Source organism: Cydia fagiglandana, chromosome 4, assembly GCF_963556715.1.
Source record: "Cydia fagiglandana chromosome 4, ilCydFagi1.1, whole genome shotgun sequence".
Lineage (NCBI taxonomy): Eukaryota > Metazoa > Arthropoda > Insecta > Lepidoptera > Tortricidae > Cydia > Cydia fagiglandana.
Window position 1 is genome coordinate 10,957,491 of NC_085935.1, and position 26,603 is coordinate 10,984,093.

Consider the following 26,603-nt stretch of genomic DNA (forward strand, 5'->3'; position numbering starts at 1 on the left):
CAGTTCCCGAGACAGATAGTCGTCGTATTCTTGCAATGATCAGATTACAATTATCTGCGTCCATTAATAAAGTTTTCCCACAGGCCTGAGGCCTCCCTCACTGAAGTTATCTTTGCTGCTTATGATAATAAATTAGCTTCATCACTTTGTCTGTCATATTTGTGATTGAACTTTCATATAGATTTGAATCTTGGTTGATTCTAGGCTGCCTATTAAGTATTAAATGATTACAGATAGGCATTTCATTGAATAGAAAGTGAGATTCTGATGTTCTGATTTATAACTAGGTTTATGGATGTTTAATTAATAGGTCAGTTACACATTCAACCAATCATAAATTAAAAAAACACAATTACTAAATAAGATTGGATAAAAAATTATATTATTATTAAGGTCCCGTACCTCAAAAGGAAAAACGTAAGCCTTATACAATATAGAATCACTTTGTTGTGTCTACTCCGTCTGTATGTCACGGCCCTTTATCTCAGGAACGCGGGGAGGTATAGGTATCGAGTTGAAATTAAAACCTTATATACTCAGATCTACAGCCCCTTGAAGCTGTAAAAAAAAAAGACTTCTAAGTTAACGTAAAAAAAAAATACGGCCGTTTATGCTGCAAAAAACGTAGGTATATTTCGATACTCTCAAGGGAATCAAAATTTATAGGGTATACTTCCCGCTGACCTAGAAATATGAAATTCGCCAAGTAAGTTGATCTTACACTACAAGTACAAAGAATAATCCAAAAACTATAAATTATTAAAAATAAATACAACGTTTAACTTGTACGGAACCCTCGGTGCCACTCGGTGGTCGGGTCCGACTCGCACTTGGTCGGGTTTTTTTTCTCTCTATTAGGCTAATGAATGACCGAGTCGCGTGGTTTTGTTTGTTTACTTTAAGTAATATATGTAGACTTTTTTACATTAAGTATATTAATATTTTTTGTGGTTTGTATTATGCAACAGCTTTGCAAGTAGGTAATATAATTGCCAAGTACTTAACTACATACCTACTCACCGATGCAAGACCGTGTAATCTCGGCTTTCGAGGATTATTCAATAAAAATAATAATATTTCGCACAGGAAGGAGGACAAGGTCACAAAGTACGATACGATGTCCCATATCACAAAGAACATTAGGTATGGCATGAGGCGCTTGCTCGTGTGTCATCGCGGTGTCAGATGACTGCCATTTTTGCTTAGTTAAGCATATATAGGTACTGACTGGCAACCAAGCTATTGTGGTGATAAACACATCTTTTGTTTCAATAGATCTTACACATGATGTATTACTCATCGGTGCATCCATAAAATTACTTAATGTGTTTCACAGGTTTCACTATGTATCTGTCTGTTAAGAGGATACATTGGTTGGGGTGGTCATTTGATCCATACAAACTTTCTCGATTATCGCTACAGATGTAGTGCATAATTATTTTCCATCGTATTTTCACGGAAACGTACGAATGTGTCTTGCTATTTCATGCAGGTACAAAAGTTTGACTGAAGTAGCATGACAAATACGAACGTTTCTGAGAAAATACGATGGAAAACAATGATGTACTACATCTGTAACATGTCTTATTAACTGACGAAAAGTTCGTTAGGAAATTGGATCCGTCCTAAAGAGCATTCGAATGCGCAGTTCAAAGGTGCTTAACCTCAGGATGGACAAAAAACTGGTGGCTGGTGTGTGGGTATGTGGCTGCACACCGGTGCTGAAGCTGGGCATATCGCACGAGAGGCAGCTCGCCGGGTGCGGCGGCGCAGGTGCCGCCGCCGCCCCGCGCCGCGCCGCGCCGCTATTGGCCGCGGCCCCGCGCCCGCCGCCGATTGGGCGCAGCGCACGTGCGCGGACTACCCGCCGCCACCTGGCCGTCGCTGCCGGGGAGCGCATATAAGCGCGGCCTTCCCTCACCGCACCACACCCGAGCTCCGGACGTCGACGAGCGCACACGTCACTCGCGTCCCGAACACGACTCCGCTATTACGACTCCGGCGCAACGTACATGTTTTGGACTGTTACATTTGTGAACTTGTGATACGATATTATACCGGACGTTTAATAAAAATAATTCTTTGTTAAGTGCTTGTGAAAAAGTGAAGATGCTCGTTGAGGATTCGCAAAATTCTCGCGCAATGATGACGAAAAAATATGCGCACTGTCCGCTGAAGAAGCGGCCGGTGTTGGTGCGGGAGGAGCGGCCGGTGTTGGTGCGGGAGGAGCGGCCGGCCACGCCGCCCACTACGCCGCCGCACCCCGCCCACCTCGCCACTACACTTTATTATGACTATCCTACTTGTAAGTACTTAATAATATTTCTTATATAACTGAGAGTATGTCTTAATTATATCTAAATAGCGACACCGGCATAGAAATTATCTTGGGTGGTTTTTCACATAAAGATGACAGCTGTACTTACTATTGAATCAATTTTTGTTTGTGTTTAATTATCATATAAACTTTAAATCTCAGAAAAAGATAGTAATACTAGTAGATTAAGTCTCAGAAAAAAAGTAATATTTTATTGGTAGTAGATAACTGATATTTTTTTGTTCGTTGCTAACGAAACATTTCTTTTGTCTATAGGTGTTTCGGAAAATGACGAACCAGAAAACCTGAGCACGAAACCAGAAGACTTATCGAAGACCGGCAATTACCCAAATAAGGCGTCGTCGCCAGTGGCCGCAGCTGCCATCAAGTCGGAGCCCCGCGAGTGGCCCCAGCACCAGCTGGAGTACCTCGCCGCCTGCAGAGCTCGCCTGGAACCCACTCCGGCGCCGATCGAACTCGCACGCCCCACACCTCAGTACGCCTATCTACCTGCACTCTACGCCCCCTACCCAATGGAAGAAATTTACCCAACCGCGCCCTCCCTATCACCGCCGGTCCATTCTCACCTTTATTCCCGATATTCGCCTGCGTCCCCACCGTCTTCTATTTCGCCTCCTCCATGTCCCGAAGATCTCCGGTCTCCCGGCTCAGTATCTTCAGACTCCGGAGTATCTGTGTCCGGCCAGAGACGCCCTCGCTACCAGTGCCCAGATTGTGCAAAGTCTTACTCCACTTATTCCGGTCTCTCTAAGCATCAGCAATATCACTGCGCGGCCGCCGAGGGGAGTCTCGCGCGCAAATCCTTCAGCTGCAAGTATTGCGCAAAAGTATACACTTCGCTGGGAGCCCTCAAGATGCACATCCGTACGCACACACTGCCCTGCAAGTGCCACTTATGTGGAAAGGCTTTCTCTAGACCTTGGCTCCTCCAGGGTCACATTCGCACCCACACTGGAGAAAAACCGTTTTCTTGCCACCACTGCCGCCGGGCGTTCGCCGACAGATCGAACCTGCGAGCTCACCTGCAGACGCACTCTGATGTTAAGAAGTACTCGTGTTCCGGGTGCGGCAAGACATTCTCCCGGATGTCGTTGCTGAGCAAACACTTGGAGAGCGGGTGCGGCAGCCCCGGCAGCCCGCCCTTCGAGTACCGGCCCGAAGCGCTGCCCGCGGCGCACGCGCACCAGTCGCACCAACCGACGCCGACCATTCATGCCTACTGAAAAGACTGACTTAGCCGTATTTGCAGAAGTTGAGATCTCGTTTTCAAACTACTATCACTCGCTGTTATCACCTTTAAAAATCTTAAACTATCCTTAAATATTTCTAATTATTTAAACTTTGTAAATGTTTTGAGAAGAAATTGTGTGCATAGATTATTTGTAAATACTAGTTTTAAGTATTTTGTTACAAGTGCTGTAAGGGACCAATATACATATATTGCATACGATAATTATTGTAAGTTAGGATAAGTTGGATATCACAGAGATATCTCGCCGCCAAACCAGCGGCTTCGCTAGTCATGTGGCATTTGCCGAGTGTCATACACTTGTTTAATATATTCGTATCCTAAGCCATGTACAAAGTGCCTTAATTATAATACAATAATATATTTCATGAAAATTATAGCAGTATGTTTATAAGACGGTATTATTTAAATTAAAGCTATATTAAACATGCGACACCTACTCACGAGGCTATATTTAAGCCGACTGCCGAATTGCGTTCCTTTCTGTTACCTCTAAATCAGAGAATAATAAAGTATACTACATTGAAAATGAATTAATTATTTTCTATTAATCACCCTCTTACTTCGATTCCCACTCAACATAAACGTGGGAAAGTTCTACAAAATCAAACAATAGAAAGTTTGGGAATAAAAGTCAGGGCTGGCGGGGCCCAGGCCGCTCTCGTATTTGATAGGGTTCCATGTTTTGTTTGCGATACAAACCGATCGCTGTAAGTAGTCATAGCCGAACGAATTTATCGTTAAATAACATTCTAATACCATTATTTTGAAAACATTTAATTACATTGGATCAGACCTATTAAAGAAAGAGTATGAGGCATTACCAATATAAGGAGTATTAGCCAATATTAAACTTGCTTAGGTACTACTAATTGATATGATAAAGTTATCATACCTATGAGTATGTAGTATGAGGTGATTTTTTGGCCAAGTAACTAAGATACAGACAACACGTACTTACGAGTTTTCGTATTTACAATTCTTGAGATCAATTGTTCCGATCATACGTAATGTAAATTTTAATAATCATAACCTACGAGAAAAAAGTTCTAGCCAAACACGCATAATGCACGGTTCCGTAAATTCCGTTCGTTAAAAAAAAGCAAACGGGCGTATCTTTGCGACACTTACGACCTTTTACTAAAAACAGGAGTCTTAGGCGATAACTATAATATAGCTCAAACTATTATATAATTAAATAAATCAGCATATAAACTTGGGCTATAGTTCCCACGCTGGCCCAACGCGGGTTGGGGACTACACATATACGATGCTGTTCTTCATTGAAAAGCTAGTGATAAACATATATATTCCGTACATTAAGTTCCGAAAAACTCATTGCTCCAAACGTCAATTTCACGCGGTCACCACCGGCACCGCATCTCTTTCGCTCTGAATTGATAATACCATTCAATATACTTTTTTCGTTAAGGTAAACACGGATAAAAAAAAGATCTTAATCCAAAGAATATTATTTGTTTCAAGATCTTTTCGAATTTCGATATAAGGAAATCCGACAATGTAAGTATACGTCCACGAAAGAAAATGTCTTGTAAGAAATCTCGCATAAGTACTTAATGGTAACATTCCATTTCTGACTGCATCTGCACTACTAGTAATAAACGCGTCGCTGTTATTGTCAATTTCCATAGTAAAATGAACAGTAATGCAGCTGTCGTTGGAAATGGACTGTCACCTTAATTCGGGATAACTGAGCGCACTTATTTCTTGAAGTCATGCCTCACTTAAAATTGAAGGATGCGGAAGGAAAAGTATATTTATTAGACAGAATTTATTAAATTACGAGTTGAGTAAACAATAAAAAATAACTAGCAGAAATAATGGAATAATGAGAAATATCTCATACGTATCTTAAATATTGTGAAATAATTAGCTTTTGAATGTGAAGCTTTCTATAGAGGCCAATTCGAGTTTTTGTTATTTAATCTGTTTCTAATATGATACTGATCCTATCAGGGTCAAAAGTGACATTTCTTCAACCAAAAACGGTAGGTAGGTACAATTGGTTTGATCGAACGCCTGAAACCAGAAACCAGTGTCTAAATCACCGATGTTTTCCTTCACGAACGAAACTTTGTACGAAATTAGTGTACCTATAGGTACGTGAAAAATGGTAGCATAACACTGAATTTTATATTCCAATAAGAACAGTCTTACCAATAAGAAACAACTGGTTCCTAATAAAACCAAACGCGCCTACAACATGTTGCTAGTAGTTAGGGAGGCGAGGTAGCTAAATGGCGTAATTCAACGGCGCCGTCGAGACCTATCAAAATCGAAAGATAAAATAATTTCGAAAAGAAAAGCTCGTATGGCAAAAACCATTTTAGCGGTGGGTTTGGCGTGTACGGTTTTTCAAAAATGTTAAAAAAAACAGTTACTTGGGCATTCTCGAGCGCGTCAGATATTCATACTACGTATGCCCCGAGTGCCTCTGATAACAACGGTATACTAATCTGCCGGTTTGCGTGGTGGGGGTAGGCATATACAGTAGTCAAAAATGCAAAAAAAAAAAAATTTACTCGAGCGCGTCAGATTTTCGGAAGGGGTGTTAAGTAGGCCCCAAGGAAGCTTCCTTTAAAAAAACTGACGATTTCGGCGTGACGATAAGTTGCGATGAATTTTTGAAAATGCAGAAAAAAAAAGTTTTTTTGAAATACTCGAGCGCGTCAGATTTTCATAGGGGAGGTTTATCTCGGTATCCTGAAAGCATATTTTTTTAATCTGACAAAAATGTTGGTGGGTTCTCTTAATCTGACCGAAAAAGGTTTTTTGGTTTGGTTTGGTTTCTTTTTTTTCCTTTCTTATGTAAAGAGACCTTTTTGGTGTAAAATAAAATTACCTTTTTTGTTTATTTAAACTTTTTTTTTGTAAAATGTATCGTTCGCGACTTATATGCCGCAACGCGTTCTTAGGAAGACGAAATGGCTCCTCCACACTTCCGGTCATGCGGAAACCGGCAGATTTTGTATTTTTAGTAAGTTTTAGATTATATTCTTCAAAATAAAAAAATAAAAAATCGCGCTCGAGAATGCCGGATTAACGTTTTTTTTTTACAAGTTCGCGACCCTCTATCTCGGCGGCGTCAAGGACTTATCGTCAGATTAGTTAAATTTAGTCTTTAAACACTAAAATCAACCCCCAATATCTTAATCTGACGCGCTCGAGTATTTCAGACTATCCATTTTTTTTTACTAATCTGATCGTCTATCCTAGGCGCGCGTCACTACATATAGAGCTAAATACTTTACAAGGTTGTTCTATTAGGTCTAAGGTATCTCTCATATCTTAAACTGCCACGCTCGAGTATTGCCGAAAATTCCCCTATTCGCCTCCCTAACTATAGCAAACACAATTAAAACAATGTGCAGCGGCACTATAAATTTCTAGTAAACAAAGCTTGAAATCATTTATAGCCGCAGCGAGTTAATCGGAGACAATAGGTTGGCGGTTAGCGGGCACGGATGTGGGTCGGACAGAGAGGCATTAGACGGTGGGCGCCAGGCCGACGGTCACCCGGCCACGAGGTCACCGGGCTGCTCCCGCTTACCCGTACCCGGCCAAATCCCTTCATTCTATATTAGCTACACATGCTCTTACAATGTTGCAATAGCTAGTTTAATCATCGCACCTAATTATTATTTCGTGTGCTTTTGTTAATTTTTTTATTAAAAGTAGCGATATCTCAAAACGCTCCGTCCCGTCAGTAGTATGTATGGGGTCATCCATTAATTACGTCACACGAATTTCTAGGTTTTTTGACCCCTCCCCCCTCCTTGTCCCACTTGGTCACATTTGGCAAACCCTTCCCCCCTAGTGTGACGTCACATTTTTTCTACGAAATCGCCAAATCGAATTAATTAAGTACCTAAGTATTATTAATATTTTATCAAAATATTTTTGACGATATAATTATTAGTAATTTTATAACCCAAAACTGCTTAGGAAAGAAAATTCAACGAATAAAAACGATTATCCTTTTAAAAACTTGTTATTTAAATGTACTTACAGCGAAGAAAATAATTTAAATAAATTTTCGGTTACTGATGAAGTTAAAGTGACGCTGACGTCACAAAGTTTGTGTCTCCCCCCTCCCCCATGTCACAATATGTCACATTTTCTTGACTCCCTCCCTCCCCCTAAACGTGTGATGTAATTAATGGATGACCCCTATGCATGACCTTATTAATTTGCACTCAATCTTGTTACTAGTCAGGTGAGCTCTATAGTGATCGAATTACTAAATAGTCTAGTTTAGCTATCGCATTTTTCAAACATAAATGACAGTGACATGCAGAACTTGCAGAAGATATAATAATGATTATAGTTCTCAATGAGTTTTAACTTCCTAGTTTTTTATAATACAATACTCCTATTGCACACCTCAATAGAAGAAAACAACATGCGATCTTATCGCTAAAAAGCGATCTATTCCAGACAACCTCCAGGTAGCGGAAATGAATAAATATATCTACATACATACTTACATACACTTGTGTAAGTACTTAGATATAAAAAGGACCGGGTAGGTACCTACTTTAAAATATAATAGTATAATCTGATGAGGTGTGAGATATAAATTTTTATATTCCAATAGGTAGGTATACTTTTTCTTAGATAGTTTCTACGGTAGTTACCAATTGCCACTAACCCGACAAATACGAATTTTCAAGATTAATTGAATACCAAATAATAAGTGTCCTTAAATGTTTCATGTAAGGTGACATGGGTCAATGTTTTTGTGACGCAAGCGATATCTAATTTTATCCTAATCAAACGTAATGTCATTATCGTGTAGCTTGCCAGTAAGAAAGTTGTCCAATATGATCACAATCTCCGCAGTTAACCTCCGACCCTGTCAGGCAAATGCACGTTTCTTAAACATTTAGATATCGGAACTTTTCTGTGGAAATGTTTGGAATTGCGATACTATCCTCCGGCTATATTCACGTGCAAGGTGTATTTGGAAAATTCAATTTACAATTGTTATGTAACTTCATATATCTCTTAATCATAATCAAGCACTATTTGGCATACCTATGTGTTCTATGATTAATGCTCCCAATGTCAGGAATTAAGCAGGCGACAATGATAAGTACGAACACCTGTACCTAAAGTGTAGTATTTATGGATTATATGGCTTAGACCTAGGTATACAGAGATCTCATGGGTATCATAGATTCTAATCTAAGTGAAGGCGTTAATAAAACTAATTACTTAAGATAGCACCGTCGAGACAGATAAGAGAGCCAGTGGGAGCAAATGAGGATGGTGCATTAGTTAACAACGGTGAGTACTTTGTTGTGTGGAGTTTAGCAGTCGCGAAGAGACCAACATTCACATGAGTACACGCACGAGTGCCAATTAGAGGCAACAGAGATGTGCTGCGTGCGCGCGCGACGCGCCGTGATTGGCCGCGCCGCCACCGCCGCGGCACGTGCGCCTTCACCAATCCAATGCATTCTCATTAATTAATTCTGTTCCTATTTGCATCGTGATTATCTAATCTCAGATCGACCTGCGATATGCCGTACCAATTAGAGTTCACACCTAATAGCCTAATAGAACTTTGAACTTTTCTATTAGTTATAAACGATCGGCTTGCTGATAACGCGAATGAGTTTCGACACCGTTCTGACCTCGTTTACGAAGAACTAGTTGCTATTATTTATGTATTTCTTATTGTTTGTAGCCTTTGGAGCGATTGATCAGTCCTTCGGTTATGCAAGCTTACGCGTATGGAGACGCGCCGGGTGTTGGGGCTGTGAGCCTAGATCTGTCTAGATTTAGGGCCGACGGCGGCAATGGGCCGAGTCGCCGCGCCGATAAGCTTGATTTGTAACGTCGCGCGTCGACGCCGGCGCGTGCGCACAAATAAACGCGATTTCAAAGCGCACCTTTCAATAAATTACCTAACCCACTCGTGATATGACATGCTACAATTTATGCTCTTCACAGTTCACATTTTAGGAATATTACAACGTCAATTCGCAATTCCTCTTAATAACGGCGACAGGTGCCATTTCCGACAATTCCTTGAAATTTAAGAACATCAATTTAAGATTTGATCATATAATTTTGCGGTTAAAATGTACTCAAATGTTTAGGTATGTGTATTTTCTACTTCGATTTTGCAACGGGGGACGCATCACTAGAACTGTACAAATTTATACTTCTGACCGAATTATTTTATTAACAGTTAATGAATTTTAATAATTTTGACATTAAACCTTGCCACTCTGTGAAAAGGTCAATGTGTACCTTATTTTAATTGATCCAAAGTATTTCAATTAACTATTCCACGTCGCCTTGATTACAATTAACTACAGATAACTGTTTGTATGAACATATTAATGTAACAGTAATAGGTATCTATTAAATTGTAGTTACGAAATAGGCTATGTTTTAATGCTAATTAAAATCTGTGTACAAGTACGCGTTGTTAACATGCTCAGTAAAGGCCGCGCCTGTGTCCTAATGCTAATCACATTTAAGACACACGTCGCACATTGGTATTAGTACCTACAAAGGTACACCCAGCTGCAAAACTGCATGCCCACTTTATGAATTAATTTTACATGTAATGTTGCAGTTCGCTTTACATATCTCACATACAATTCAATTATGTTACATACAATACAAACAAATTAATAATAATATGTTATATATAAGTAAGCTATGCTGTGCCCTTACAGGGTGTGAGACATTGTACATTATATTAGACTTGACATCTATAGGTACTGTACCATGGTTCCAATAAAGAATTATGAATCTACGAGGGTATTCAGTATAAATATTGATTACAAATTGCATTTATTAAAAAAAAAACATAATAAATAATATGACCGACGAAGTAGCTAAGCTATATATATGTTATTTGAATGCATCATCATGATTTATCAAATTGGCCATCGGTTTATAATAAAATAATATTTTAGTCTATTTGTTGGGAGGTAGGTCTAAAAAAATCTGGGGATGTTACTAAATGAAGTACATATGTATATGTATATTATATTTCAAATTATTACTGTACCTAAATATAAAAGAAAATGATACGTACCTATCTAAGTTTAATTTAATATGAGTATAGAAGTTGGATCATCAGTATCTAATATGTTTAGGTACCTTTACTATTTAACTATAAACCTTCGTTATTAAATTTATACTTCATGTAGAATGTTTATGACAGCCATGAATAGGTAGGACGCGATTGTTTTTAAACTAATATACATTCACAAAAGGTGGTCATAAAATCATTGTTGAGATACAATACCGACGCGCTGCTTACAGCTAATCAATATTTATGCACCTTCCGGGATTTAGTCATATCGGCTAGGCCTTATCCTGCGGCGGAACACACTGACATTATGGTGGGTGTGTTAGTACAGTCGGAGTCATTATAATGACTCGCAGCGTTCAAGAAATATCTAAGTAAGATTATAACCCGTGGAGCGCCCTAGCAAGACACGTGTGATGTTAACTTAATTTGGGTCGTAGCGACTTAGTATCAAACGTTACTACAGATCAATATGGGTCAAATTGCTTTTGCATCAATTTTTTGTATGGTGGACGTTCGACGGGTTAAGAGAAGATCCAACTAAATTAAAAAATGTTGTCATGGTAGGCCATCATATACGATTAATCAAAGAAAAATCAAATCACATTAATCAAAGGCTCTAAACAGAAGAGTAGGTACTCAACCCGTATCACTCCAGAAGAATATTGCACCAACAATACAATGATGATACGATAAGCTATAGCTACAACAACAATTATATCCTTTTGTTATCGGTCTTCCTACTGTTCCTGGTAGTCCTGTGATCGCTTGGCAAGATTTGGCACAGGGTTGGTTTTTTTGAAGGTCTACTATGTAAACCTTTCCACCACGACGGGAATATGACCTGAGGAATGCAATAAGCTTGGAATAAACTTGGTTCATTTTAAAAAAATCAGAATGTATGTACATACTTCCGCTCTGACAACGCCGGTGTATCGCTGGCAGGCGCGCCACAGCTCGCCGCGTCGGGCTGCCCGGCCGACGGCGCGGCGCGGCGTCGCTCGCGCGGTGATAAATCGCGGGATCCAGTGCCAATACTGCGCCTGCGACTGAGGTATGCTCGCGTCGACGCGTGGGCGATGCCAGCCTCAGCAGATTATTCACTAGTAGCACAGAAAACTAAATAATAAACACTGGTATCCTTCGCACAAAGTTGCATCCCTCGTCATCGTTACAGATGGCGTCGCTTCAAGATTTCAGTTGAGAACGCCAATATCAAAATGAAATAGACAAGCAGTATTCGCAAGCGAAGTCAAAATTGCGCACTTAGCTTAGATGTCACAAAATCGGTAAAGGAGTTGACATACAATCATTATAAGAAACTCGACTTTAACTGGAGATTTACCTGTCTATTTTTTGACTGGTCTCTCCTACCTAGTAGCCAACTTTGTAGATCCGCGCAAATGGATTCTGATACTTCACTGCTGCGACGTCCGATGTTTTCATATTCTCACTTGGATTTATAAACAGAGAAACTGTGGAGAAAGGGGGACTGCGAGAGACTGCAACGGTGACAATGTTCGTAGCTCGCGTAGCGCGGATTGCGCGACGTCGATGGAAAAGAGTTCAACGCGTCATTCCACGACTTCATAAACGTACGTTGTTTTTAATACCATTTTTTTTACTTAAGAAATGCATAAAATATTAAAAATAATGTTGATTTAAGTAAAATAACACAGTCACAGTTAATGAACAATATTCATATCCCTTGAGGAATAAATTTGTACATTGGTAAGTTTTGATGACAAAAACACTCGGTGAAAAACTTTGTCTGATTTTTGACTGGTATTATTAAAAAACTGAACAATTTGAAAACGTTAACCGTGGTACCTAAAAATTGGTTAACCAGGTACATAGCGTACTACCTACTTGTAAATAATTACATTCACTGTTACACTGCTTAGCTAACCAAATATGTTTTCAAAATATACATATTACGTTTGGGCCTTTATTTCTTCTCCAATGATAATTGCATTCCAGCAATTACATAAAAGTCAGTTGCCTTCTTATAATGAACGCATATTACGCATACCATAAAGTAAGTTGAGCAGTTGGTCCCAATTCCCGTCACGATCATTAGCATGGAATAATAATCACGGTGATCTGTCACCGGTAATGCTATGCCGGTGAGGAAGAAAATAAAAACATGACCCGACTCGTTACAAGGCGAGAGCAGACACTGAATGCGATTATTTAGGGTTCCTTCGTATACAATGCGTAATTAATATAAGGGCACTTCTAAATAATGTCGTACCAATATTAACCGTATTATAATATTGTTCGTTATTAGCCGTAACGTATTTATATGACAGCACAAACCTTATTTCAGCTTACTGTGACACTAGGCATACTGTGTTACTGTGACACACTTCTTTAAAACCATCATAGAAGGCAAGATAGAAGGAAAGAGCGGCAGGGGCAGACCAAGACGTAGCTATGTATGTAGACCAAATAAAAGAAAAAGCTGGTGTCGTGTTTTATCAAGAGGTCAAGGCTATGACTTATGAGAGGGAGAAATGCAAAATACTCCACCGAAAAGAGGATACCTCTTAAATTGAAGAAGAAGTGACACTAGGTCGATGTGTGTGAGATTGTTCAGTATTTGTTGATTGTAACATATTATAAAAGTTGGTATGCAAAATTGTTGTATTATAGTAAAACTAGCGTACAGCGTATAGGATGAATAAATCTGCCACTACGGCTTTGCGTCTGAATTTAGTGATCTCTAACAAATAAAATCGAAAGCAATGAAAATGAAGCGTTAACATTTTTGGTCGGGTGATAATTTGAAATTATTAATTTCGTTTGATTTTATCCGTTGCTATATTTGTAAGTAACATAAATTTATGTATAAACTTTATTTACAACAAATCCTTAGCGTCGATTTGAAATTTCATTAGGTACCTACACAATTAACCTGCAGGCGGTCTTACAGGTATCAGTTAAAAGCGCGATGACGCATCAGACAATAGTCCTCTTAAAAATGAAGCAGTGTAGATAACGGTAAGACGCGTGGGCGCAGCGCAGCGCAGGCTCTCACCTCCGACCCGCGGTCGGTTACATCATATTTGCGATCCGCTCATTTACATCGCCATTTCTATCATTCATCTATTAGTACTCAACAGTTAGTAGCCAATATATGTATTAATGTGAATGATGAGTTCATATCTCAATATTTATTAACGATGTTTTAGAGTCATACCTATTAGTCAAATAGTAAATAGAGGACTAATAGGTCAACGGTTAATAAGGTCTAGTAAGTCTTACTCCGAAATCAAACGTTAATAATTTAGGATATGAGAGGCTAAAAGGACTACATGTACACTTTGATCCTAAACGGAATAAAAATCAGAGTAAAGTTAATCAGTTTAACCTTTGAACCCGGCACTAAGGAAAATAGGTAGGTACATATACTTTGCTCTACTTAAAAGTACGAGTTTTAATTTTCTAGGAAATAACATTTTATTACCAAGCGGACGGTATACGGCCACATAAATGCTAACCGAGGTCACTCCCACCTGAGCTATTACTTCTTCCAATAATAGCAATAAAAAAAGGCGCTCGCGCTCGATGTCGCTGCGGGCGAGATCGATTGGACTCAAATTGTAACTCAAAAAAACCCTAAAATGAAAACAATCACGATCAGACATCACGAACGTTTATTATTGTAGATAGGTACTCAAGAAAGTGGACCGTAAAAGGCAAATACACTTATACTTTCCTTTTACATGTACATCAAGAAAAACATTAAAACTTAATCATATCAATTAAATGGACGCCGTTCACTGAGATGATCGTTACATATGCGTGTTTTATAAGGAGAAATCAGCGCTAAGATACTCTCATCATTAAGTACATTCGTTAAAACCTGCAAACAGTAAAATCTGTAACAAGCAACGTAATAAAGGCGATAACAATGAATAAAATGGCAATAATAGCAGGTGAAATCGCGACAGGTCCGGGTCTCGGGTCGCAGTCCGTAATTATAAATAAAATACGGCAAGTGCGCGAGCACCACCGGCGCTGTCCGCGCGGCGCGCCCGCATCCGCGATCCGCGCTGAGCCGAACCGATGCGGTGTGCGTGTGCGCCTGTGCGGTGCCCTGGGCCAGCGCAGCGCCAACACACACCATGTCCTTGCCAACTCTTTAACGTCTTCTATACTTTTTACCAATTAATCAACTGTATTCTACGTACATACAGCGGCAGTTTGTACCTAACTCTTTAAATATTTCATATGTTAGTTACTTAGTCTAAAAATGGTGATATCCGACAATCTGATTGTTTAAATTTATTAGAAAAAAATAGCATATTTTTAGAAATAGATAAATAAGTGTAAATCGGGTGCGAACGCAAGCAATTTCTGAAGATAATTTGGATTTTTATGATGTAATAATCTATATCATTCAAGTAATTTATGAGTACCAAAATATAAGCATTTATAAGATTGGCGTCTTGTTACTGCATCATTCCGGTATATATGGCGAGCAAGTTGTGAAAGTTATCATAAAATTTGTGGGTTTTATGCTTAAAAGTTACCACGAGAGCGAGCAGGATTACCATATAGCAAACGAAGTCAAAATTAAGTAATACATATTAAATGATGGTTATCGGGCTCTTTGTTTAATTGGATGGTCATGTTAATTATTGGATTCAATTGTTATCTACGTCTAACACCAACTGTCGTGCACATGACGGTTAGATGAGTGTTAGCGTTGTTGTAAAAAGTGGTAATGTCACGAGGATAGGGGTAGAGGGTGTGGTGCGGCGGAGCGTGGCGCGGGCGGCGGGCAGCCGCGCACGCGCCGGTATGAGCCCAGCACGTGCCCTGTATAAATGCTGAATTACTAACTAACATATTTTTTCCGCGACAATAAACGTTAATGGTGGCTATGATGTTACCGAGGGTAAGTCAAGTTTCCATCAATTACAAGGTATTATATTCGTTGACTCATGCAAAGTTTCGATGGATTTCTTCTCACGGGGTACTCCTATGAAGTTTATGTCTTCGTTGGTTCTGTCGTCTAGAAATTTATTTATAAATCTCAAATTTGAGGAAAGTCCCTGACTTGCTCTCATTAGCAAAGAATGGAAAGTTGTAAATCCGAAATACACCTGTAAGTTGCGAAATCTGTGCTTGGTCTCTGATAACCTTTGGCTGCGCTGAAGCGTAGGCGATCTAGTTGCTCGCCTGCGGCCACCCAGTGCGCGATATTACTTACATCCTTAACATTTTCGTATCTCCCACTGTGCTCTTCGGGTTACTAATATTCATATGTCACACACCTATAAGTATGTAATACGCAAGCGGGTTAGCGAACGCAAGCCGTTTGAGTAGGTATTCATTTTGTTTTGTAACTCACACAATAGACTGGGAGATGAATCTTACTTTTGCTTCGCTGTCAGACGAGTTAGAGAGATTGATGTTTTATTTAAATATCACATTTTTGGAAAAAATTTACGTGACGACATACATATGTAGATTGTAGAGCAAGTGAGTTACCTGTCTTTAACATTGATTTTGCTGCAATGTTGGGTCGCCTTTAACAAACAACAGCCTACTTCTAAAATAAGTCCATACTATTTTAAACGCAGGTAATGTCACAGGTAATGTGTGCGTATGTATATTCTGGTTTTGTCCACTTAGGATCATCTTCATTCGTGACTCAATTGTTATTTAACAATTAATAAGCGGACCGTGCAGAGCCGTCAGCAGTTGCTATAAAGGGTCACTCAAAACTCAAAACATTTTGTACGGCTGTATCGTCATAGAAACGCGAAGTGCGACACATTGGAGCGTCAGGTGCTGCTCCGCCACGGTGGGTGACGCTGGTGACCAGCAAGTGCGGCCACGCTAGCGCGCACCGTTGGCAGTTGCACGCGCCGCGCACGCGACAGGTGGATGTTACGCGCCGTTACATCCTAACCTATTACGAACGACTTAACTGATATACCCTTGAATTATTTATACCTACATACACTACTATGAATACTTCCGGGCTTTAGAAGGCAAGCTATAACCTGGCGATTCAGTTTGCATTACACGACATCAGTTTTCAAGTTTTCCGTCAGGATTAAGTAGAACTATTGGAATAGGTATAATACAATACTATACGTAGCACACTTTAACACATAGGACGTAGAAGAAGAAACACAATCGGCAACAACATATAGCAGTACCTACAAAGCTTTTTCAAATAAAGTAGCGAACTCAGGCCAAAAACTGGTAAAGCAATAAGATGAAAACAGGAAAACAATACAGTCCATACAAAACTTGAGATGAGAAAATGTTTACCATAAGCATAAATATTATAAGATAAATTGGAGTCCGAGGACCTTCACATTACGAATGTAACCGTTACATACTTAACATTAAAACTACTTTAAAATGCTACCTACCTCTTAAATATCACAAACTGAATCAGATCAATCGTGACCTCTCTTGACAAGTGCATTTGCCTCAATTTTTTCGGCGACTCGGCGGCAGGTAATATCCATCAATTGGCGGTGGACACTCAGTCCGGGAGCCACGACTGTCGGGTGCTTCGACCTCACGCACTCGCAATTTACAGCTTTATCACCCGTTATTATTCTTAATAACATGCTGGACCGCGGCGACGCATTAGCCTCATCAAAATTCGCAAACTTTTTTTAATTATGTTACCATTTTATGCCGACAGCCGAACATATACGATTAATGAATTTAAAGTGTCTCTTTCTGACATTAAACGTACTACTTATATGTAATGATTATCGGAATACGATCATAAATCACATTCAACGTCAAAAGGCTTCGAAGAAAATTCGCTACGAGAAAACGCGGAACGAAAAAAATTAAGTAAAATATCCGGCCATCTTCAATCTTCAGATTAAGATCCTGCCTGTTTGCAGAGATTTTGAATTCCACGGGCTCAAAAAGCTCTTTAAAACTCATTACATCACCGTTATGGGCTGTAAGAGCGTGAAATTTCCGTAATTGGTAATGTGGTAGGATAATTTTGAAGGCAAAAACAAAAGTGCTATGCATCTTATTGCAACAATGCGTGCTTCGAAGAATGAACTCGAAATCTTTTTTTTTATTTGTATACAGAAATCGAAATCGTGCACTTATCGTTGATATATGGCATGTGCCATAAGTATACTTAAATAACCAAAAGCACGACTCATAAATACTTATACATTGTCGCATCGGTATTTTTTGTGACTCCTTAAGTGTCAGTATCCATTACGTGGTAATCAATCATCTTGAACATTCAGGTTTCAATCTGCGTTTGCGCCGCTTTTGGCCAGGCGAGGCTTTCGACACGGGCGCAATCAATATAGCAGATAAATGCGATAAGATCCGACGCAGCGCGCCCCCCGGGGCCCGCGCCCGCGCCGCCGCCGGCTAGCTGCTGACTGCGCATCCCGACCGAAGACATCTTCATCCTAATAAATTTCAGCTCGTTTTACACTTGCAACAGCATTCAATTGACCGCAATGCAGGGATAATGAAATACTCAATAAACAAAGGAAATATGTGTATGCCAATGCCGCTAATATTTACGACTTTAGCATTTAAATACAAGATATTTCAATTCCGCTATGATACGCAGAAGCAAAGTGCGTATTAGTAGCGCGCACGCAGTATATAAATTGTGGAGTGCCCTTAACAACTTAAGTGTTGATGCGCCGGAGTGGAATCATTTATTATTTTATTGAATGATTGTATCTCGTTCTTGATTCAGCACAATGTTTGCAACATTCTGATATTCTAACAATGAAACGACAATAAATATTACTGGTGTATTAATCATACTTTACGTATTTATCATAATATGTAATGTTGTTGGTGATTTAAGAACTGATTGTTGAGATTTGAACGAGCAACAATGGTGCGGAGAAATGACACAAGCGTCTGCATATGCATAGCTTTTTATGGCAATGCCATAACGAACTAATTGTCATACCCCGTATCACATTCAAACTTATATGGCGCACGGCAGGTTTGAGTTTTTTTATATGACTGCAGTAAATGGAGGCCTCAATGTGTAGATGATGTGGTGGTTAGACGTAGGCTGAATGTGGCGTGATCACAATTTATTAATCTATCGGCTATAAGAGGGCATGCGGGCACAGGTGCGCACACGACACGACTTTGTACAGGTAGCGCCCCTATCCTTTGCTACTCAGCTATTTCTTCGTCCACCTGTGTCCTTTATAGTGACCAATGTTGCTAAAACTAAAAGATCTTCACAAAAAACTAATTGCTTTAACAGCTGTTACTGATTAACGTTAACGTTTTGGGAGTGTTAGAATATAAGATCTGTGATTAAATTCTTAACTCACTGCTGTTATCATACAATCTCATTATTTTGTATTAAATTAAAAACGACACTCATGACTTGATTTAGTACCTAGTTACCTAGCCTATATAGTAAATATAAGACTATGACCTAGGTTGGGTAATCTTTTGTCGAATGAAATAATTACCTCTTAATTTTGAATGTGAAATGTTGTTTGAAGTGTATTAGTAATGGATAGTATCCATTAATGAGCGACACCAGACGGCTGCTATCGTCGACCATAAGTTACACGGGCATTAGTAAGCTGGGAACTAATTGCGAAGGCGGGCCGATTTCCCGGCTAGTGCTGAAGCAATTAATACTCCCAATCTTTGAGTAATCTCCCTTACTACGGGAGCCTCATTAACAACCAAGTTTCAAGACAAAAGTCATTAATTAGTATCATTGCTGCACATCGTACAATTTTTTTATATAAAACAAAATTCAAACCGTACTTATTCGTTAACGTAATCAATAATCATCTAAGTACTACGAAACTGTTAACACTATTAGGTTGTTTATAACAATTTTATGTACATATTATGTTTTGACCCAGAAATGGGTTTTGATGTCTATAAATTTTTTATCATCAGGGACTTGTTGTACAATGTGAAATGGTCTGATATATAAAAAACACCCCGTGTGCGAGTTAACACCTTCATATATTCGCCCTGCGTGAAGCCTCGCCGGGGTCTAATTTGTAAAACAGTTAAAAAGATAAAAGAAAAGGAACAGGAACTAAGGTGATGAGATGACTTGACACATTATTTAAATTTAAAACAGGTTGGAACGTCCGATTTTTTTCTCGAGGTTGTTATTTGATTGTTTTGTCGGTTTAACATTTCCAGTGTGTTTTTGCAGTCAAAAAAATATTGCACCATATGGGGTCTTGTCTTTTGAAAGAGACGGTTTTAATGAACAACATAACGAAAACATATGGCCAATTAATTTCTGCGATTAAAACCATAGACTTTTATGTAGCTCCACTAAAAGAATCGATCAATCGAGGTAGCAGAACGATCACACATGTCACTACCTACTAACTATAGAGGTATGAGATGCATATAAGTAAAAAAATCAACTAAAATTGTTATTCTTTTTACCTACTCATTTTGAGCAAAGAGCGAGCGAATGAGCCTACAATAGTTAGAACCACGTAATAACGTAGCGAGAAACTCAAAAGGCACTAGGTGAATATTTTGGTCGGGTGTAGGGTGTGTGGTGTAGCGCAACATTCGTTTGTCTTCCGATATCACTCCGGACAGAACTTCTGCTAATCAATATTAATGCCAAATTATCACTCTACCTATTGTGTTTCGACCAATGATTTCTCGGGTAATCGTGACAGTTACTAAATGATTATTATACAAATATGCGTATCAAATGCTCTGTTTACTGAATACTCTTGCAATCGTTACTCTGCCAATGAATCCGGCTGTGAAGTTTTTGTCGGCGAAACGAAAATCAGCGTATTTTCCACGAAAAATCAATAGGGCATCCTCCAGATCAACTCCCCCAGGCGACGGTTGTACGAGCAATATAGCCCATTGCCACTGTATGACAACTGTCTGATTTTCTTGCAGATCTTCTATAATTCGATCCCGCAGACTCTATTAAGAAGCTCGCTCCATTCCCCTTTAAGTGACATTGAGCCTTCTTGTAAAACCATATCTCAGTGCCGTATGTCATCTCAGGAGCTAGCAACGCTTAAAACATTTGTCCAAAATTATTCTCCAATTTTTTTATAATCTGAATTACTAGTCTAGTATATTTGTGTTGTATACAGTCGTCCAAAATTTCGAACGTAATATCCCCATCCGGGAATGAGTAGGCACCTCTACCTATTACTTTTGGAATATTTTGGTACTTCAGGAGTAGATTCCCAAGAAGTTAATGTAAGGCTTGCCTAATAGAATATAAAGTAGGTACCAGAAGAAGTGTTAAAGTGACTAGATTATTATATCATAACACATTTCAATTGGCTTTGTAATTCAATTTTCACCACATTCAAAAGCGCAAATGAATATGCGTGGTAAGTCACAATCACAACCTGCTCAAAAGCGGGTTTCTCGGCGCGTCGAGGCGACCATCTGGTGGGCGAGAGCTTTTTTTATTTTCCAAACGTGTCGTCTTGGATTCTTGTTTTTTGCACTGGCTGGCGCTCGCTCTTTTTCTTTTTTATATTGCGGAGTTGCAGTTAACAGGTGGTTGGCAGTGTGCAGGTGAGATCCGAGATTTTAACACACATTGGATTAACCTTAGTGTGAGGATTCGTGTTCCCTGACTTTAACCTCAAGATTAAGTAGTTAGTTAGTCTGTGAGTAAATTATGATTGTTTTAAGTTATAGACAAGTTTTATAGACTAAGTACTCCAAATTACGTGCAAGTTGCGGAAAGTTTCCAAAAAGTTGGAAAAGTTCACGAAAATTTCACAGGAAACAAAGGAAATTAAGATATGGAAAATATTGATTCCCGAAGTTACCGATATTTTCCAAGTGGAAATTTCGCAATTTCGAAAACCAGTAAGTACTCCTAAATCCTAAAGGTACTTATATGGATGTCCAAGTAAATAGATATTGATCGATGCGAATACAACTTGTCATTATTTTCTGTAACAAACCTATTACCTGATTGTGTTTACCATATAACTGTATGATATAAAGGATACATGCCGTCACAGACATTTTCATTTATGATTCATTTCACAAGTCTCAGGTGTGTCTGTGTAATATGATTTACCCTTACGACTAGGAACAGGTTGTAATGGCCAATACATTAATACTATCGTTAGCGGCGAGCTACCTATACAGGCTGATTCATGAGACGTGAGCAGGACTAATCCTGCACACTCAGTAACTGATAATTGACCGATCACCGTCGTATTTAGGTGAAACAACCACACTTTTTCCTATTTTTCGACTTTTTGGTGAGGGCAAATTTAATTCTCTACAATCATGGTCACCCTACAAGACCTAATTAATAAACATAAAACCTCTTTTACGAAGAAAATAAAATGTCAAACCTGGGTGAGATACGAATTTTCAAAAGTAAACAGACCGTGATGACAGTGATGACATTCAATTTGACACAGAATATCGATAGTTTAGTATTCTAATGTTAGGGTGACCATCCATGTCGTAAATAAATTAATAACTTTTTTTTTTCAACACGACTAGAAAATTAACGTTAAACTCACTAATACTGATAGGAAACAGTTGCTTATAATTTACGAAATGTGCAGTGTTAGTCCTGCTCACGTCTCCTGAATCACCCTGTATACAAATACAGGTCTCAATTTCGTAAGCAAAACTCTATGACTAATTAGTTAAGTTATCAAGCTTATTTACTCAGACAAACACAATTACTACAATATATCACATCATGGATTTTTGGCTTAACATAACAGGTATTAGCAGAGACTTATGTGAAAGCTTGAAAAATTGTGCCTATTACTGTGAGTGAGCTCAATAGGCTGTCGGACCTGCACCGTTAGACTCCAGATCACGACGCGGCGGATTATTTGAGAGCACAAAGAGAGCGAATGCGGAGCGACGGACGGACACAATCAGTCATCGCGGGCGTTGTCATACGGGCTGCGACGGAGGACGCGCGACGCTCACGCCCGCCGCGCCGCCTGCGACGCAACGGTCGCGTTTGCCTTTGTCACCGACCAGCTCAGATTTGTTACTTCTGAAATCTACTTTACTCCAACCAGCCGTGTGACAAGCGTGCGTAAATGCTTCCACCGTAACAAGACAAGAAACGTAAAGATTATCCATATGCTTATGACTCCGTAAAAGCAAATGCACGAATCCTAGTTTAAGAGAGTTGCTTAAATCGGACTTATTGATACATACTTTCTATCTCACTAATAAAACCCATATAGGCAAGTGATTAAATGTATAAAATAATCGTAGTGAGGGTTATTGCTTGAACAATAATAATCACTACAGAAACTTTCTACAGAGTCGTCGCCATTTGGATTGTCCGGCAGTAGGTTGTAAAAATCGTTCACCCATAAAGTGAAATATAGGTTAAGACGGACTCTCTCGAAAATTCATTCAAAGTACCGTAATCTCGTCCTTTTATTTTGTAATTTCTTCTTACCACCAATTTTGAGCAGTCGTTTAACATTTTAGGGCTCGTTTTATGATCTTGTGTCTGACGAACATCCTCATTCTTTTATTTCTTATTATGGTTCTTCATGTATGACTGTTCACTGCTTGGAATGGGACTCCCTTAGCCAAAATTTTGTAACTGCTACCGATTTTATGTTAAAATATGGGCGTTTTTTTATAAGGATTACCTATTCAATTCGACTTTTGAGGGGTACCTATGCTGCCCCAGCATAAACTAGTTACTTTTAATACGCGGCATGGAGTAGGTAAGTCAAGTTTTAATGAAGGCTCAGAGACTCGGTACGGTACAGCACAATGGGTTTGTAGTTTTCGCGGCGGCGGCGCGGCGCGGGCGCAGCGTATTGTCGGGGCGGTACGGGAGCCGCGCGCCCACGCCGGCCGTCCCAGCGCCTTGTCCCTGTCAACGGTACAGAGCTCAACCGCTTAAATATCTTACTTTCACAATTGTAATAAGCCAACGTCAAGAACTCATCATGTTCAACAGCGCACGCGCCTTACTTCGCTCATATATGAGAACAAATTTTGTAAGTGTTAACGAAATACATAATTAGTTTGCTGCAGTATATCATATACAAATTTCTTACGTGTAAAGAAGATTTTTTTAATAAGTTAAATACGTACTTAGATCATGAGGTTCATAGCACTTAATAAGGTTTATGACAGAAAATAATATTAGTATGTATTTCCTATAAATAAAATTTGCTCAATGTTAACGGTCACAAAACATGAAATACTTATATACACTAGTAGTTCGCCCCGAACTGTGAACTCGCGTTTCGCCAAAAAGATCAATTGAATGCAGTGCTACTTAGTCCGAGATGGGCATTTCGTAATTGATTCCTAATTCCACGATTACTTGAAATTTCTTATTCTAATCGGTAATCTGATTACCGATTCCCAGATTACTTTGTAATCTAACAATACCGAATTACTAAGTACAATTCCATTTGAGGAATCAGGAATCAATTTTCGAAGACTACAATTACTAGTAATTGGAATCAATGTAGATTCCTCATTACGGGAATATATTACTTGACTCCTTTCAGATTACATTTCGTACTACTATCAAAAGTACAATTCGATAGTAGATATAGATGTTGTTGACTTACTAGGATGCATCTACCTATACCTTATTTGAAACAGGTGTGTAGATTTCGAAAATGATGATCATGACCAATAAAACGACATCCATGACGACTTTTATGACATAGTGCATGGCCGCCATTTTGGATTCCAAAATAGTCATCATTTTCGAAATCTGCGCCTCCTAAAACCTATAAAACGATATCCATGACGACTTTTATGACATACTGCATGGCCGCCATCTTGGAATTCAAAATAGTCATCATTTTCGAAATCTGTGCCCCCTAAAACCTATAAAACGACTCCCATGACGACTTTTATGACATAGTGCATGGCCGCCATTTTGCAATCCAAAATGGTCATCATTTTCAAAATCTGCGCCCCCCAAAACCTATAAAACGACATCCATGACGACTTTTATGACATAGTGCATGGCCGCCATTTTGGAATCCAAAATGGTCATCATTTTCGAAATCTGTGGCCCCTAAAACCTATAAAACGACACCCATGACGACTTTTAAGACATAGTGCATGGCCGCCATTTTGCAATCCAAAATGGTCATCATTTTCAAAATCTGCGCCCCCCAAAACCTATAAAACGACATCCATGACGACTTTTATGACATAGTGCCTGGCCGCCATTTTGGAATCCAAAATGGTCATCATTTTCGAAATCTGTGCCCCCTAAAACCTATAAAACGACACCCATGACGACTTTTATGACATAGTGCATGACCGCCATTTTGGAATCCAAAATGGTCATCATTATCGAAATCTGCGCCCCCCAAAACCTATAAAACGACATCCATGACGACTTTTATGACATAGTGCATGACCGCCATCTTGGAATCCAAAATGGTCATCATTATCGAAATCTGCGCCCCCCAAAACCTATAAAACGACATCCATGACGACTTTTATAACATAGTGCATGACCGCCATCTTGGAATCCAAAATGGTCATCATTTTCGAAATCTGTGGCCCCTAAAACCTATAAAACGACACCCATGACGACTTTTATGACATAGTGCATGGGCGCCATTTTGGATTCCAAAATGGTCATCATTTTCGAAATCGGGGCCCCCTAAAACCTATAAAACGTCATCCATGACGACTTTTATGACAGAGTGGATGGCCGCCATGTTGGATTTCAAAATAATCATCATTTTCGAAATCTGCGCCCCCCAAAACCTAAAAAACGACATCCATGACGATTTTTATGACATAGTGCATGGCCGCCATCTTCATCTATATTTTGTTGCATACTTACCTTGGCCGCAGACGTTCGGAATTTTCATTCAGTTTCCGTACGGAATGACAGGTAGGTACGGGACGTCGCTCTACAAATGTCATTCCGTTCGGAAAATGGGGTTGGCCGGTCGAAGTATTTTGAAGATGGCGCCAGCAAGCTTGCCCTGTCAATCCCTAGAATTGTGTCAATTTTATTTTTTAATGAATACACATGTCCTGGATACCAGTCATTTAAGCCAAATCTCATAGACAAAGAGGCAAGCTATGATGGCGCCATCTATGCAAACCTTTGACAGTTGCCAACCCCATTCCGAACGTCTGTGGCCTTGTGGCCAGGCTAAAGTCGACAATGGATTGAAAACGCGTGCGAATATAGTTGTCAAATCAAATTTGTCAGTAATTATTTACTTGTTCTTATGAACACAAAAACTATACTCGTCCTTTTCTTTCGGGTGCTAGTACTGGTGTAAGACAAAGATAATATGATTCTCTCTGTCTGTGTTTGAAACGAGACAGTCCTTTGACAAACTATAATTGTAAGCTCTGTGGAGCCTTTAACTGAGTCACCATAGAGATTAAATAAAATAAACTGTATCTGTGGTAAGCCGTAATATTTCTTGTAAGTACCTATGGAGTGTAGAACCTCTACCTTCCATAGTTTCTTGCCAAATGTCAAATACCTATACTATGTTTATTTTTATCTTGCTAATTATTTCAAAATGGTAAATTTAAAGACGATATTATAAAAGTGCAAGCCGAGCGCTTTCATTTGATACCAAACTCGACCATACTTTCTTACAAAAAAGATGACCAGAAATGCATGACCCCTCACAATAGCTTTATAGCATTTTAAGCTCTTCTAGCTTAATAACCTCTTGATAAAGCCTGCTCATAATTTAATGACTAAAATTTACTGCCCTCAACTACACGTTTACCCAATTTCATTTAAATTAGGACAAATTTACTTAAGTTCTTGAGTATCAAACTATCTTCTGACAGTTCAGCTTAAAAACATCGAAATGCCGGGACGTGCCGCTAGCCGGCCGCGTGTCCGAAGTCGAATGTAAGAACTTCGCTTCGCTTCGCTCGCTCGTTCGATTAACTATATGTAGGTATGTATACTGTATTGTACTCTAAGTAAT

The 26,603-nt window shown here is 39.2% G+C and overlaps 2 protein-coding genes across 2 annotated transcripts in view; both read left to right on the forward strand.

Moving 5' to 3' along the window:
* LOC134663691 (chromodomain-helicase-DNA-binding protein 9) overlaps positions 1-26,314 on the forward strand; it is a 275,973-nt gene extending 249,659 nt beyond the window's left edge. The window contains exon 17 of the transcript XR_010098167.1: positions 26,299-26,314. The gene's annotated coding sequence lies outside the window, so the exon portion shown is untranslated. The remainder of the gene's footprint in view (positions 1-26,298) is intronic.
* On the forward strand, positions 1,901-4,120 carry LOC134663681 (zinc finger protein SNAI2-like). Its single transcript, XM_063520127.1, has 2 exons — positions 1,901-2,305; positions 2,594-4,120. The coding sequence occupies exons 1-2, from the start codon at positions 2,110-2,112 to the stop codon at positions 3,559-3,561; spliced, it is 1,164 nt and encodes a 387-aa protein (XP_063376197.1). The 5' UTR covers positions 1,901-2,109; the 3' UTR covers positions 3,562-4,120.
* Positions 26,315-26,603: the final 289 nt, after the last annotated feature.

What these genes read in the sequence shown, in the direction of transcription:
- LOC134663681 (XM_063520127.1), top strand. Translation starts at nt 2,110, where the DNA reads ATGCTCGTTGAGGATTCGCAAAATTCTCGCGCAATGATGACGAAAAAA. An exon ending in TTATTATGACTATCCTACTT is followed by an intron (nt 2,306 to 2,593) that starts GTAAGTACTTAA and finishes TTTTGTCTATAG; the next exon opens with GTGTTTCGGAAAATGACGAA.